General features: G+C 38.6%; 1 protein-coding gene across 3 annotated transcripts in view; it reads left to right on the forward strand.

The window, feature by feature from the left end:
• rabgap1l (RAB GTPase activating protein 1-like) overlaps positions 1-17,490 on the forward strand; it is a 97,172-nt gene that overhangs the window by 66,219 nt on the left and 13,463 nt on the right. For 2 of the 3 annotated variants that reach the window (XM_088313025.1, XM_088313026.1), the window contains exons 17-19: positions 1,199-1,342; positions 5,398-5,439; positions 11,074-11,202. In XM_088313025.1, coding sequence (XP_088169151.1) covers positions 1,199-1,342; positions 5,398-5,439; positions 11,074-11,202 — 315 coding nt within the window. Of the gene's footprint in view, positions 1-1,198; positions 1,343-5,397; positions 5,440-11,073; positions 11,203-15,969; positions 16,199-17,490 lie in introns of those variants that run through there. The other variant, XM_088313027.1, reaches the window with a different exon arrangement.

Consider the following 17,490-nt stretch of genomic DNA (forward strand, 5'->3'; position numbering starts at 1 on the left):
CTGCACGAGAGAAAGCATCCTTGATGGATTATCCTTCTTTTTCTCACACTTGAAGGAAAACATGGTGTAATCGTATTTCTTTAAAAGGTTACCAAAGCACTTAGACTTGATTTGAGGATTTGTGTCTTGATTAATTATAGGATTGAATAGGATCGTAACAGAAGTGCTAACTCTCACTAGCATGCCGCCGGCGGCAGATGCAAACAATGCGTCACTGGCTTGAAGCGAAGTTGTGAATGTACTGTTACCAATCATGCGCGTCACTAGCCATATGGAGGATTGTGGGATGACTGTATACGATTTGCATACAGATGTTTTTTGTTTTTTTTCAGACTTGGGGCCAAAAGCACAACTAGCCACTAACGTTGAAGTTATACTCCTGGTCATTGTGGTAATGCAAAGCTGTACTCAAATTGGCCCCCCTCTTAATAGAAAGGCGTGGGATTGGCTCGTTTGTCAAATTTAAAACAGGCTGATTTCAACAGTTCTGGAAAAACAGGTTACGTGTGCTTGAATTTTTTTTAACCTAGAGGAATTTTAGCCAAAAACTGTCACATATGGGGTTTCAATTCTGATGTTTTGAAATGTTTAAACAAATTTTGTGAAAATGCGTGAAACAAACCTGGGACTTATAATCATTTACATTTACTAATATTAAGAGGTGGGGAGACTGCCATGAGATGTCATCTCAAACCATCTCTCTGTCACAAGATACTCAGCTGTCTGTCAGCAATAAGTGATCCTGGCTTCGTTTTTTTATTGATTCTAGCAAAATATGAATTTCTTCGTCCCCCAAAACATACCTTACTTTATCGTCCGCCCACATTTTTTTTGTGACTACAATATGTAGGTGTGACGTTAATATCCAGTCAATACGTGCGAGGCGGTATCCGGTCCTGTCTTCGTTATTTGCTAAACTTGTTTCCAAAGCCGAAATTCAGAAAAACGCTTATTGGGGGTTTATCCCATTTTTTTTTTTTTTAGATAAATAATTTACCCCTTCAATCGCATTTATAATGTGCGTCAATTATATATGGATTTCTTGTTATTCACGGGTTGGTCTGGTCACTATTCTTTGCGAATAGCCGGGGTCCACTGTATTGTATAATTCGGTTTACACTGATTGTTTGCACTTGATTTTGTTTTCCTATTTATGAAGTCCCTCATCTTTCCCCCCACTACCCTTGTTCTTTTCTAGGAACAGATACCCGAACTGTGGTCCCATTTCCAAGAACTGAACCTGGAGGCACACATGTATGCCTCCCAGTGGTTCCTCACCCTCTTCACTGCCAAGTTCCCTCTTTGCATGGTTTTCCACATCACTGATCTTCTACTTTGTGAGGTACAGTTGGAAGCAGTCCACTATAATTCTTCTTGGGCTATTTTGTTTCTCAATAAAAGTAAAAAGAAAGGAAGGATTACGTAGAATGGCCAAAGGTTAATTAGTAGTTAGTAGGGGCAGTTGTCAACTAGAAGGAAAAAAGGACAACAGAAAGGGAATATGAATCATACACAGCAAGTATCAAGGTCCGAAGTCGAAGGCCTTACAGCTATATGACCATCAGCACCAATCCATAGTGTACGCATCCTGTCCTTTGATCTGATCTGTCAACACGGACTCATCAATAAAGTAGTGTCTATCAAGCTTTTAGTTTGATCCAATTGTAAATACAAAGTTAGTAGGAATCCTTACCAGGTTCTGACAGTCAAAATTTAGAAACAATTCTGTCTGTAAAATAAGTTCTTTAATGCTGGAGCTGTTTTCTTTCTTTTTTCCCCCCTTTTTTACAGTACATACTTTATTAGTAATGGGTATAATAGTACGTAAGTGCGTGCGTGCATTAATAACATTTGTCTTGACAGAGCACTTAAAGGCCTTTACAACACCATAACCCAATCATATGCACTTGGTTAAGTAGATGAGAGCATCAAAACAAAGCCTTCCCTCAGCAGCTCCTTAATATCACATCTCATGCCTAAAATTATTCAGTGTCATCACAAGAGATTGAATTACTCTTTCTTTCAAATCACCTCATCCCATTTATTAAAGGTAGCATCGCAAAGTGTCTTCCTTGATTACATTTGGAATGCCACCTAGTCCTGTGATCCAGGGTTTCGTCTCACACATTAAGCAAGACCTTTTTCATAGCAGTCGTTTTTGACTGTTTAATTTAACAGTCAATAGAAGGACGAATATTGATTCCGATCAATCTTTACACAGAGGTGGAGCATACAGCAAGAAAAATATGGTGAGGATGTGAATGAATGATTGATCCATTTATTTCAAGCTTTTTAGTCTAGAAGATGGCCGAGGTGTTGGCACATCCTCACAGTACTGAGGTTGAGGGTTTGAATCCGGGTTCCGGTCTTCCTTTGTGGAGTTTGCATGTTCTCCCTGTGTTTGCATACAAACATTACGAGTATTTATAAGTAAAGAAACAAAAGTAAGATTCTAAATCAACTTAAAGAAAAGAAAATATTTCAAATTGTTTAAGTGTACCTTAATAAAAGGTATGCGTAAAAAGCAAGCCGCCTGGATACATTTTTCAAGTGCTAAAGGGCTGTTTTAGTGATTGATTTGATATGACTGTTAAAAGTTAGGTCAGTCTATTGCCCCCCAAGATTTCTGACTTGGCCTTTGGTTTCTAAATACAATGACTCCAGGTGTTTTCTGGCATTAATCCTATTTTCTGTATTGCTGAAAACAATTCCCTCCATTTTGTTTTGGTTTAGCAGAAGGAATTTTCTTTCATAATTTTGTTCTAGAGAGTGACACAATGCTTAAATTGATCTGATGTCGTTTGGGGACTTTGATAAATATAGCAGTGTGTCATCTGCATAACCATTCTAGCTAACATTGGTGCTCTGAAGCAATTGACCCAAAGGTACCAAATGCAGACTGAATAGAAAGGGTCCGACGATTGACCCTTGAGGGACACCCCAGTCTCGGCCATTCGCTGACATTCAAAACTTCCAATGGTCACAAAGGTACTCCTTTTCTCTAAATCGGACCTGAACTAATTTAGGACTGTTCAATTGTTTCCCACCCAAGTTTCCAAACTGTTCAACAATATGTTGTGATCAATTGTCTTAAATGGTGCACCGAGATCCATTCTGACTAGCACCAACACTGTCCCTGCGTCAGTGTTCAATCTTATGTCCTTTAGTACTTTAAGAAGAGAGTTTTCTGTTTTGTAATGAGGTCTTAATCTTGATTGGAATTTACTGGGTTGATTAAAAACCACTTTACCAACAATCTTGGTGAAGAAGGGAAGGTTTGAGTTGGGTCTATAATTTATTAACAAGGAGACATCTAGTGTTCGAAGGATAGGCTACAGCACAGCCATGACCCATGTGAGCATTATGTAAACTGTATGGAAAGTAAATGTATAGTCTTCATAGCATCGACGCAGTTTTCTACTCTACAGGAATCATATTCATAATGACATTTCATCCTTCATTCACTAGGAAGCAATCTGTCAACCAACAGATGGACAAATCTACACAAATAGGATGCCACACGTTATTTTGCACTTTTTCCTCACAGCTCTGCCTGGGCGTAGGCATATGCGCTTGTGAGGGTTCAGTTTTATATGGTTGTCGTATCGTTGCTCTAATGAGAATAAGAAACGTGAATTTGAACAGACCAAAAAGATACATAACAAACATAAGCAATTGCATAATACAATTAGAGAAACGTTTGTAGTGCTGTAAATATAATGTAGTTGTATTGATTTCTTGATCATAATCCTTACAACTATCCTGTTACCTGTAGTAATTTTTTTCATGCCTTTTTATTTATTTATTTTCTTTATTTTTTTTTATTCATTCCTCCCACTCTTTCTGCTCTCCTACTGGCCCCCAGCAGAACAATAAGAAGCTTACCAGGTTTTTCTCAGCCATTGAACCGCATGATAAGAATCTGTTCGTTAAACCTCCATTCTCATCTCCCGCTACTCTGACAGCTGTTCTCCTCATGTATCATTTTCTCTATCCCATCACCGGTCTGTGTTCACTTTTTCCTTGTTAAACACCCACCATTGGAAATAGAAATAGTTTGGCGCAGGGCCGAATTGTTGCGAACAGGAGATATTTATTGACTATACAGTTAGTATAAAGAGTAAACACAAATGACTTTGCAGCATTATTTTCCTACTTATAGTACACTTGGCTATATTTTATTGACTGGACCGGGCAGATATTCATGTTCTAAATGTCTGACCACATAGCCCGTATGCATGAGAGCAAACCAACTCTTTGTCCCTTAATTGCTTGGACATACACACGGGTGGCAAATGATCCCGTGTCTTTTTCTTATTTTGTTTTTTTGTTCATATAAATTCTTTTCTTGCCCTCTTGAATGTTAAGATCAGGGGATGTCGTTAATATTTGTAATTGTGGACATGTGAAGCCCTTTGAGACTTTTGGTCGTAATTCTGTTGAGCGATTCTCAGAACTGATTTGAGATGTTCATCACTAAACTGGGAACTGTGAGGTACTCACACTAAAAGTCTGTTTGCACACTTAAGTAGAGCCAAACAACACCAGAATCCTCTGGGCCATCTTTCTAATGTTTGGATATTTGTCTGCGCTTAATGAAGCATAAAACTCTTCCAGTTTAAGGGAGTTGAACTTCTTCTTTAACATTATGTCACATTGGAGTTCAGTCAGTTCCCACTGCAACTCCTGTGGCACCATTTCAGGGACATGACACCAATTCAAGTGCCCTGTCAAGTTTCACCAAATCACAAAATCGATGGCAGACTGACACTTTATAATTAACAGCTTATTCAATGTGGATGTAACACTGCTTATTATTTGTGAATGTGTTAAAAACACAAACGTTTAGCATTTTCCACAACGAGTATCTTCCGGTGAATTGCATTCCTCCTTTACTATTTGTCTGTTATGTTCCCAGTCTGTAACCACAACCCCACTTTCTGCGAATTTAACCTCCCTGTACCAATCAATCCATTCCATTTTTCCACACGTTCCTCTAACAGAAACCTCTCTGATCTTGACTCAGCATCGTAGCATGATCGTGAAGACTCTAGCGCCATCTTGAGGCCTCTACAACTCAGTGTGTAAAGACAGAGCTCCTCCTTGCTTTCCTTATTTTTAGTGCCGTCTGGATATTTTTAGCTCTTTGTTGCCATGTGAACTCATCACAGAGACTAAGGCAACGTGGGTGTTCCCGCAGAGCTGGCAGCTCTACATTCTCTTCATTCGTCGTAATCACATGTGATCAATGTGCGAGCCTGTAAATCAAATATGAATGCGCTTTTAATGTGTTCCTCATTTTAATGTGCCAGCAAATAAAATGTTTCATTTTTACCTCGTTTTATATTCTAATCATTATGCACATGTATTTATATATTCAAATCGGTTGTGTTCCAGGGTCTGAACATCATCTTCAATGTTGCCTTGGCTCTGCTCAAGGTTAGTGATCCCCAACACAGTCATTGACACGCCTTCCATTTAAGAGAACTGAATTGTTACAGCCAGCGACATTTTTTCTTCCCTGTCCAAATACAGGTTGAACTAAAACACAAAGCAGCATCAAGCAGATATCATTGAGATATCCATTATCTCATGTACAGTGCTTTAATGATGTTTTGCAAAATTGAACAGTACAGTGGCTCTTTACACAATTTGATACAAGGGATGGGGACACACTCTTAAGCTGCTCTGCCTTGTGTCATACTTAATGTGTGTGGTATATGGTCACTATCAACACTTTGGGTTACTTCTGGTGCTTTGACTATCCTAAACAAGCTAAATGTACAGCTGGCAGGTAGTCAGCATTTATATGTCAGTACACCAAAAGAACCCGCAGTATAAAAGGACTGTAAGGGTGATCTCTATCACTTTGTTGTTTTTGTCTGAGTGGTGTGGAATTTCTGTTTGTTGTGTTAGCGGATCTTTTTGTGGCTGGTTGTATCGATTCATTCAATAGAGTCATGTTGTGTACGGATGATTCATTGTGGCCAATCATCAATCATCTTTATTAATCTATTGCAGAACTTTTAAAAGCGCACAGAGAACAAGCTATCTTCTTGTCATGTAGGCTTGTTGTTTCCGGTATGCATTGGATTCCATAATGGATATAAGAAAATAAAATTAGACTCTTAACAGCAACAAAATAATGACCTCAATATGAATTGTGCTTAAAAGTCTAGTCATACCGCTCTCAGTTCCAGCCATCGTTCACAGCAACACATCTCACCAGGTTCACATCAGTCTCCGGAATCTAAAAGTCATCATACAAGAAAAATGTAATATATTTAGTATTGTTTCATATTTGTAGTTAGTGCATTTGAAAGTAATGTTTCTTTACAATATTGCCATCTTCATACGAGTAATACGTTACTTATTACTTTTAAGTCACTTTTTTTGAATCAGTGATCAACTGATTAATTAATGATTGAACATTTTCAAAGGAAAATGTTAAATTTGCAACCATTGCATGCAAAATTAACTTGTAATGAGGAACTTGAGATACATCGTGTGAGGTGTAATGTAAGACGATGCTTTTGTATAATATGTGTTAGTAATAATATTTAAGAACAAGATGTACATTTTTTTTAAATACAAATATTGGAACTTATATTTGGTCCAATCAATAAGTAATTCCAGACCGTCCACCGAAAATAGAATTATCAATCTACTCAAATTAATTTACCTACATTGCAAATATAAGTTTGTACTGCCAACATGTGTTCCTATTAATCAATTTGACATAGTATTTATTGATTTTAGTTTTTTTTTTATTTTCATTTTTGAGTACAATTAATAAGTGATCTAGTAAAATTAATTGCCCAGTGTGCGCTGTATTACACATTGGCTTGTTTTTGGTCATTTGTCAGTGATGGTGTCCAAAATAATGTTCTCTCCTACAATCAGTCCTGTGCAGTAATGTATTTTTTGCTGGTGTCAAAAGCTCACTTTTTAAGAGAATTGTGCTGTCCACATTCATAGTACACTTGTAGAAGGGATTTTTTTCCCTCAATAAATAAAAGTAATAAATATGTCCCTAGATTCGATTAAATAGTTGAATTTGTAGTAGTAAGTAGTAATGCATTTAAAATTGTCATTCTCTATTTCTGGCATGTGCTGATTATCATGAACATGAAATATATTGCACTACAAAATCAGAAAATATCAAATTATTATTATTATTTTTATTATTTTTATTATTATTATTATTATTATTATTATTGAATTAAAATTGTCTCCCTTAATAGCTGTGTAGTTGACAACAAACAAACTAAATGAAAGCAATCAGCCTTTGCTGATTGGCCAGGATGGCCGAGTGGTCTAAGGCGCCGCGTTCAGGACCCAGTCTCCCCAGGAGGCCTGGGTTCGAATCTCGAATTTCCCCATTGTGGGACTAATAAAGGCAATATTATTATTATTATTATTTAAACAATGCCTACAATGTTCTGATACTGTTGATATTTTACGTAATCATTATAAAACAATTATGCATTCCTGTTCAATATCTTAGCAAGATTATATTCTTTAACAGATAGAGATGCAATACATGGCATTGGGAACAAATGAGGATATGAGGAGGGCGGAAGAGGATTCCACTACCAGCCTCCTATTGGCCAGCCATGACGGCATTCTTTCCCCTTCTCCCTCCCTCCCTCCATCGCGTTCTCCTCTCCACTGTCACCCCCCTCGCTCTATCTGGGTCCAGCTCCCTCCCTTTCCTGCTTTACCGTCATCATCCACATCACTCCTCACTCCCAGAATGTAAGGCGTACCATCAGCCATTTGGACGTGGAGGAATAAATCTTTTTTTTTTATTATTATTTACATTCTGTTCTTCCTTGCCAACACAAATGCTTGCGTGGAGCCACTTCTCGTCGCCTTCCGTTTTTCATTGACCCACAACCTCTGCCTCTACGTCTCCATTCAACTGCTGGATATATATTTTTGCAGCACTCTACCTCCGACCACCAAATGGATTGCCACAGAGATGACGTGCTAGTTGCTAGCCATTAGCTGTTAGCATCACAAAGAGACAGTGATAACAGTAGTCTGGGAACACTTTGTGTCTTCATGCTTTTTTATTTTCTTCTTTTGCTTTGCCTCGCCCCAGTTGCTGACCAGAACAATCGCTCCTGATGACACAAGCCTATTCACTGACTCACACATGCATCCATTTAGCCTGTGTTGTTAAGAATCAAATGACTTTCCATTTAAAGGAGTTGTCTTCCATCTAAAGGATCTGCAAACCACTACAGAGCATCTGCTAATAGAGATCTGCTTTAGGAGCACTGGAGTCCGTTCTGTTTTCTGCAAAGCGACTGTACTTATTTCAGTTAGATATTTTTCTACCTCCTCTCCTACAAGTGCCATACTGCCTCAGCAACAGGATCTCCCTCCTGCTTCTCTCGTTAACGGATTTATAATTTATATTGATTTTTTTTGCGTTACAAAGAAATTCTGGAATTTTGTCAAGTTCATTTCAGGTGCAGCCTCCATATTGGAAGCACGTTCCAAAAAGTATTGAGTCTTGTGACATCTCACTTGAGCGTTTAAGATTTTCAGATTTTTTTTCTTCCTCCTTGAAGTCTTTTAACAGCGGCAAAGTAAGAAAAAGGCGGAATACGTGTCCGTTGTTGTTGTTTGTTGGAGCAGCAACCCACGTGTTGAGCAGGTTTGTTGCTCAGCAACGGCATCAGATTGCGATTGTTATTGCAGCAAGTTAAGAGGGGCTTGCAGGTAGAAGACAGCGTTATGCAACCAACAGCATCTCTTCCTAATATTATTTCTCTAATATTGGCACAACAAATGGTCACTTCTGGGCTCTGACGGTGGTGGGATGAAGACTCAGTCTTCTTATTTTTCTTAACATCGGCTGTGCCAGTCAACAGAACTCCATCAATTGGCCTCCTCAGTGGATAGCCGAACCTTTGCTACTAGTTCAACTGTCCTCTAACTTGCACAGCCCAAGTGGGACTTTTCGGACGACACGCTGGAGTCATACGCCAGCCTAACCCCAAAGAGGGGCTGCCCTTCTCCCTTGCCCTCTCCAACCCCGCCACTCTCTCCTCTACCCTCCCCTTTGCCCTCTCCGCCTCCTCTTTCGGCCCTGACACCTACTCTGCAACTTCCAGCGGTGCAAAGGGCAGTTGAGGATGGAGAGCAAACAGCAGAAGAAAAGGCCCAAAGTAGTCAGGCCTCAGCGGATTCCTTCTGTAAAGTGATGGATCTTCTTGGGATGGGACATCGACTCTTTGTCCCGAAGCTGCTCGCGGTGAGAGTGGGGAATGGGAATATTCCATGTTCACAGTTTGGAGGAGTGAAGGAAAAGGGCTTGTGCTTGAAAGTAATTAGCTGTCTCTCTGTCCACCCGATGACATGTGTGTTCCCTAAAGTTACTTCCATCTTGTAACTCTGGTTAGGTGATTTTACGATTGCTTCACTTTAATGTTTGCGAATTCGTTAGTCGTCCAAGGTAGGAACAATTGACGCCCACTAATAGAGTTACCCCACAAGATGGTGGTATTGATGTGGCATGCTTTAAAATGGTGTTGACAAACGAGTTGCATAACTGCTACCGTTTGGAAATGTGGATAATAAATATGTTTAATAAATAATAAATATTTTTGTCAACCTTCTGGAAACATCAATTTCAACTAAATGAATCTGAAGTTTTAATACTTCCACTTTCATTAAAATTTAGAGATTTATGTTGAATTTAAGAGCGCTAAACAAATACATTTGAAAAATAACCATTCAAATGAGATTAAATTGATGTAAATACTTAAAAATGAACTATACCATGATCATTTTTCTGAGGGTAATGTCATCGTTGCAGTAAATTGTTGTTGCTCTCATAATTATTTATGTAAAGTGGTCATCAGCAGGAATATCTCAGTGTTCACTTAGTCATGTTTTGCATGCATCGCACATTGTCCACTGCCAGATTGTGTGTTTGTGTCCTTCATTAAGTTTAAAATGATAACTTTGAGAGTTAGTCCCACATATTTTAGCCTATTTTGGTTATTGAGTAGTGACGTCATTTACAATGAAATAGTAAATTATAATAGATTTGTACAAAACACACACTGTCAAAAGTTTCTTTTTTTTTTGTCAAATTACTTGTGTGTGAGTATATATGAGATGTGTCTCCAGGACCTGTGTCACAAAAGCCAAACTCCAAGTTTTCCCATTCAAAGTAAACTCTTTGTACTCTAACTCACTTCCCCAGCTTTCTCTGCAAAGCCTTCATTCACTCCCAGAATGATTCTTGCAAGATCCTCTGCTGTTCTGTTGTCTCGGATATCTTGATGTCATCCACATCTTCAAAACAAGTCCCCTTGTTGACCTACCTTGAGTTTGAAAAAGACAAAAAAAAAAAGAAATAATTCACGCCGAGCCAGGTTGGGTGAGTGAGTAGGTGAATGAGTGAATGTGGCTCCAATATGGCTTTGTTGTTCCCTGCCAGGAACTTCAAGATGTTCAGGGCATTGTGAGCAGGTACATTGTTATGGTGAAGCAGTCATAAGTAGTCTTGTTACAACTCTCGCCTCTTCTCACGAACTGAGTGAAGAAATTGTCAAAGGATCTTGTTGCAGTCATGCATTCTTCTAGGCCACATTGAAAGAGAAAACTCTTAGTTTGTTATTTGAATTTGAGATCTTGTGACCCACATTCCTGGAACTTTCCTGACAAACCTTGTATATATTTATTTAAAATTCGTTCAACAATCACGATATTTAAATTTCTTTTGGTGTTTTAGTTTTCAGCATTAATTTCAGTGACAAATTTTCATTCTTGTACATCCCAAGTCCCCCCTCCCCCTTATACTCTATGTATGTGTTTAATGAAAAACCTAAAATGGTGGGAACGTTTTTCCATGATGTCCGCGTCATGTCCATTTGTTCTATTTGTGTAATGCAGCGATCAATTCGTGTACTATTTGTTTCCATTGAAGTGAAATAAACAAAGAAGCAGAAACAAAAAACAACGAAAAGTTGAACATTAAAGGGGGGAAAAAGCAAGCATGCCTAATATTTGCCCCTCCTTCTCCACCTCACCCGACCTTTTTACCTGCAGACATCCAAAGAGGATCTCTTACAGGCTGACTTCGAAGGGGCTCTCAAATTCTTCCGAGTCCAGCTCCCCAAACGCTACAGAGCTGCAGAGAACGCCAGACGGCTGATGGAACAAGCTTGCAACATCAAGGTTTGCCTCTTTATAAGAAGCATGTTCCATGTGCAAACTGATTCACTCAAAATGAAACACATAACAATATACAGTATCCGAGCTGCTTTTTACTTCTGCAATTTGATCTTATATGCATTTAGAGTTTGTATCCTGCTGTTCATTATGATCAAGTGAAATGATCACCTTTTTTCTTGTCACTTTTATTATATTTTTTTGTTTAGCAGTATTGCTCATTGTTATTTATTTCATCCCAGTTTGATCAGATACGATGTGGATTCCATGGAATCTGATCGTAATTTTCTTAGTGTCTTTCATTGACATTCCACTATGTGCCCACACACAAACGTTATCATCTTCCACTTGACTTCAATGACACTTCGAACAGGGGAATTTGCGAGGTCACCAGCGACCCAAACTAGTACATAATGTAATACATTTGATTTTGTGCAAATGCACACGCATGAGTTTTTGTGCGAGAGAGTGAAAAAGAGCGAGTCAGAGCGTGAGAGAGAGCATGATAAAGGAAGGAAATAGTTGGCAAAGAAAGATGGAATAGATAACCTTCCCTCCACCCTTTTCCCCTCCCTCCTCCAGGCACTCCCATGTAGCTCTCCTTGAATTTACATACAGTTAATATTTTGCATTTCAGGCATTTTTCTGGTCTACTATCTAAAGTCGAGTGACTTAAGGTGGCTGGATGGAATGATCTCTTTGAAAGCTTGTTATTGACACCATGGCTGTTTTAGGGTGTCTTGGTACAGGACATCCTGCAGTGTGTCATGGTTATCACCGGTGCTTCAGTCGCATTTTTATTCTCTAATGCAGTACAGTTCTTGAGCAATCATCCGTCTAATTTTCCATGCATCTGAAAATTCACACAAACTCACTGAGCTTTCTTTGGAACACGATGAGTAACATCAGACATTCACATGGTGGCAAAACCCGTATGTCATCTTTCCAAAACCTAAGATCAGAATTAGAGATAAACCGATACCGATTATTAGGAGTCAAGGAGGCCGTTAACCAATATTTGGAGCCCAAATTCATTTTCAGTAAAAATAAAAAAGGAAATCTTAGCATCAAAATCTAAAAAAAAACAAAAATTAGTTAATACTCTACCTTTAAACATATATTTATTGACCTTTTTTTCATTTTAGTTGATTTCTCATTCGTTGATTTTATTTTAAATTATATTAGTATTATTATTTTATTTTTGACAATTGGCATATTTGTTGTAAAATTCTAACAAAGTTCCAGGCGCTCCCAGTGTTATCAGCATGTCTTAAAAAGTTAAATGAAATTTCCACTAGATTTACACAGAAAATAAAGTTTTCCAAAATTTGAAAATAACACAATTGGTAAAATTGCAATTTTCTGTTTTGATTTAAAAAAAAATAAATGGTGCAGGATGTTCCCAGGGTCAGTAGAATATCTTATCAAGTTAACTGAAAAAAATAAATGAGAGAAAGTTAACACAGTTTTAAATTGATTTATTGGTCATCAGATGACCATCCAACTTATCTGGGTGTAACACTAGACAGGACTCTCTCCTTCAAACAACACCTAGAGAAACTTAGGAGCAAAGTGTCCTCTCGAGTCAACTTATTGAAAAAGCTGGCTGGAACAAAATGGGGCACAGATCCAAAGACATTGAGAACAACTGCTTTGGCTCTGTGTTTCTCAACAGCAGAATATTGTGCCCCCGTATGGTCTCGATCTGCCCATGCCAGCAAAATAGATCCTATCCTTAATGAAGCTTGCCGTGTGATAACTGGAGCATTAAGACCAACACCAGTCAATATCCTCCACAGGCTCTCGGGCATTCCACCTCCTGCCTTGAGAAGAGAAACACACACCAAAGTGGAAAACGCAAGCAAGAAAATGATAATCGCCATCCACTCTTCTCCCATGTACCAGTCCCTCCCAGGCTGAAATCTAGGAAAAGTTTCATTTCAACTGAAAGTCTGCCTGAAAACATCACCCCTAGACGGTACAGAATGAATAAATGGAGAGAAAAAGAAAACATGGGACCAGAACAACCGTGTGTCCCAAAACCAAAAGAAAAACTACCCAAGGGCACAAACCTTGAAAGGAAAAAATGGTGTACCCTAAACCGTGCAAGATCTGGTGTTGGGAAAACCAAAGACAACCTAACAAAATGGGGCCTTGCCACATCCTCAGTATGTGACTGTGGTTTCCTAAACCAAAATATGAAACATATCCAACTTGAATGTCCAATAAGCCCCGTATATATCACTCCTCCAGACCTACAAAAGGTCACAGACAGGGCAAAAATATGGATAAACCACTGGTGTGACACGATATGATGATGATTGGTCATCAGATTAAAAAAAAGGCTAATGAATTTCCTTAGAAGCAAAATTGATGCTGTATATTGTCCTTACACACACAAGCTCATTCGACTACTCTTGTGACATCCGTACTTATGTTTTGATTTTTTATCAAGCTAATGTTGTACACATTGAAGCATCCATTGAGTATGTTGTGGGAGACATTCGTATATTCCGTGAACCTTATGTAAGAACACATGTTCTTGGCAGGTGAAGCTGTTGTTTGCACTCTTCAAGGTGCATTGTCTCAAGCCTCCATCCACTGAAACATCTTCCACTGTCTACTTTTAGACAAGTCACTCATCAATTTGTGAAATAGAACGTTCCCTGTGGGCCATGCTATAATGAGAAAGTTGTTCAAAATGAGAGACTCTGGAAGAGAGGTGATGGATTAAAAAAAAAAAAATCACAGAAAAAAAAACAGCCTTCCTCTTCCACATTATTTTTACTACTACGACAATGCATGTCAGCTCGCCAAGCATAAAGTCAAAAACGATTGCCCACTTTGATTAACCCGGTATTTTAAAGCTAAACATTTGCACTACTGTGAGATGAAATCAGTGATTAAATTTAAAAACCAAAATTCCAGTTAAATTTGCTGGCTGTCAAGCGCATTTAACTAATCGGTGTTGCTGTAATTCCTAACAAGGTCAATTCAGCCAATCAGAATCACTTTGCTGCACTGTCAAAGGCCACAACTACAAACTTGAATGAAGGAAATGGATGGATTATAAGATTCTCCTGCACATCACAGCGTAATTAAAATCAGAATGGAACTTTAATCAAAAATTGGTAACCCAGTAAATTAGACATAACAGTTTGTTATATTCAGCATACAATGTGTTTTTTCCCAAAGAAAGCAACCCCAAAATATTGTTGTCCTTCAATCAAAATATTCACCCTGACTGAAGATCTTCAAGTGAATGTAGCCAATTCAACATCTAGTCCAAAGTAAGCTGTGAAAGAACAAGGCTAATAGAACAATGACTTCACACACACAACACATCTCTCACCAATCCATTTTTAAATAGACACAGTTGCCTGCAGTTAATCAATTTGATTTTGTTTTCTTTTTATCAAACCTTAAAGTTTCCACTGTGCTTTTAACAAAAAAATCCTGAAAACCGTTTGATGCTCAACCAGGTTTATTCTTGCTTCACTCCCCCTCCTTTTTACATGTTTTTCTCTGTCGACGTAGAAAGCGGATCAGCTGAACTCTGTAAGCTGCTTAAAATAGCGAACATATTCTCTGCCACCTTGGCTTGATCAGCACTAGTAGTAGAGTGGCTTAGTTTTTTGGAGGATTACGGGAAGAATTTGAATTTCTCAGGATCTTTGGATCTTTCGACTGAAGCTAGTGCGATGACTTATTTATTCAAAAGTCTTAAATGCTCCATTTTTGGCTCATACTGTTGGTATTTCCTTTCCTCAACATCAATGTCTACATACAGACAGATTTGTGCAGATTAAAAAAATAAATATCAAGTCTGTTTGAATCGAAGGAGCAGTGAGCTCTGAGTGTGTGTTTTAAGAAACATGTTTTTGAGATACATGAGGGAGACCGAAATCATTTCAACTCTTCCTCTCGCTTTAATATAACCTGTACACCCAATAAAAAATGCTGTTGCGATGTGAAACCCTCTTTTAACCTGGCACATGAATAAATTCACATTAGCCAATGAAAACTTGAAATGTATGTATGTATACACGTATATATGTGTGTGTGCATGGGTAAGGGGGTGTGTGTGTGTGTGTGTGTGTGCCTTCCTTCACATTTTAAGTAATCATGACTGATAATTACTACATAATTACAGCAACAATGAGTTAATTCACTACAACACCCAGACAAAAGTACATGGGATACAGGTTTCACCTGGTTGGTAGTGTAAAACAACTATAACTTATTTTACTTATTACTTTCATTTTTTTTTTTTTGAAAGCTACAGTACTTCGTTTATCACACGTATATCTGACAGCTTCAATAATTTGAAGTTCAAAATAAAATGCAATTCAATCTATCTTGTGCATCTTCTAAAGGGGAAGCTTGTTTTGGCATCATAAAGCAATAATATGTAGTAAGGAAAAAGTCATTCTGCTTGACAACTTCCCTTTTTTGTGCCTCTACGTTAGGTGTGAACAGAGCTTTAGAAATAATGCAAGTGATGTTTGTTTTAATGAAATATCCCCGACTGTCACAAAAGGAGAGGAAATGAGGAATTGGTCAGCGGAAAAGAAGAAAAAGCAAAGTCATCATCCTTCTTTGTCATGCACTGCTAGTTGTCAGGTAGGGGATTGGGAGGGGAGTGAGAAACAAACAGGTGTGTTGTACTGATCGCTCACTTCCCCCAGCACCCTCCGCTCAGTGGGAGGGGCTCAACTCCTGAGTGAGAGACTCTTGAAAACAGCCACTCGCCTCCTCTGCTACAGAGAGAAGCAAGAGCTGTCAGCCGCACTCTTCTCTGTTGGGTCTCCGACGTGTTCTTGGTTCCTTTCTTCTCTTCCGCTTCCTCCTCGCCGCTGGGTGCAAGCGAGCTGCAGTCAAGATGATGCAGGAGGTGTCTATCGTGGTGGCATACGATGCTCATGTTGTTGAGCGGCCGGGTGAAGACACTTTGGCCCGTTTGGTTGCCCACTCCAGACCTCTCAGAGCTCCTCGACCTGTGGTATGTCTGTTCTGTACTGGGAACATTTGGCTTCATGCATTTTTAATTGTGTTTGGATTTAATTTTCACTATGAATAAGAATTGAAGACTAAAATGGATATAGAATGGAAACTTGCTGGCTCGCTGTTCACTTGTTGTACTCGTTAAGACTTACATATTTAATAAGAGGTGAGAACTACAACACTGTTACCGGCTCCTGTTTATGTGTAAGGACATGTTGTTTTTCTACTGGTAGCGTGTTGGATATTTGTGGTGACAAAGCTTTGTCAGTCAGTTGTGCTCCAAAGTGAGGTTTGTTTCAATTACAATTCATTACATATGAATTTGGAATCAATAGAGACCTTGTGTGTGCATGGGTGTGTATGTGGGTGCTGGTTTGTTTGCCTCACGTGGCTAATTGAATTCCATGGCCTAGTTTTTCCTGGGATGGCCACTTGCCTTTGTCTTTATTTCAATATTCAAACTCTTCTGGACTGCCATTGGGGCCGAGGCCTCATCATCACATACACACACACATGCTAGCACGCATGCGCTTAGCAAGATAATACCCAGTACGGCACTCGCGCTACAGCATGTGATCTCAACCTGGGGACCAACTCCACTTTCAGTTGCTAGGATTCAGATCTTGAAATCTCCAACTCAGCTTGGTACCATCTCCTGCAGCACAAAAACTTAAGACACTTTTCATAAGTCGCAGTCATACTGAATATTTATTTTGTAAAGTGATGTGAGAGGCTGATTTGAGCAATGTGTCGCCTCGGGCTGTGCAATTAATCGAAATTCGATTACTCAGCACACTGTGTATATACATGTGTGTGTGTATATATATATATATATATATATATATATATATATATATATATATATATATATAAATGTGAGTGTTCTGTTGAAATAGTTTATTTTAAATGTTGCAACAATTCTACGGTAATTTAGAAGTGTCTAGCAAGTAAACTCCAATGTGTTTGTTCATACAAATAGTGTAGCCATACGTGTTTCTTAAAGGGGAAGTCACCCCCCCCCCAAAAAAAATCTTTGCAATAATACATTCCATGTGCTTTCAGTAGTCTAAACAGGACATTCTGATTAATATTGCATTCGAGGAATATGGGTTAAGAAACATAATCCACCTCTTTTTTTGCCACCTCAAGAGGCTGCAAATTCCTGTCGATTGAAAATGACATCACAGTTTTTTATAGGCTCAGGTAACGACCAATTACGGCTCAGCTGTTTTCTGAACGAGAATTGTGAACCCTGCGCATAATCAGCAATTAAAGTAAGCAAAACATTGT

Source organism: Idiotropiscis lumnitzeri, chromosome 13 (genome assembly GCF_059441095.1).
Source record: "Idiotropiscis lumnitzeri isolate Australia: NSW breed Sydney's pygmy pipehorse chromosome 13, RoL_Ilum_1.0, whole genome shotgun sequence".
Taxonomy (NCBI): domain Eukaryota; kingdom Metazoa; phylum Chordata; class Actinopteri; order Syngnathiformes; family Syngnathidae; genus Idiotropiscis; species Idiotropiscis lumnitzeri.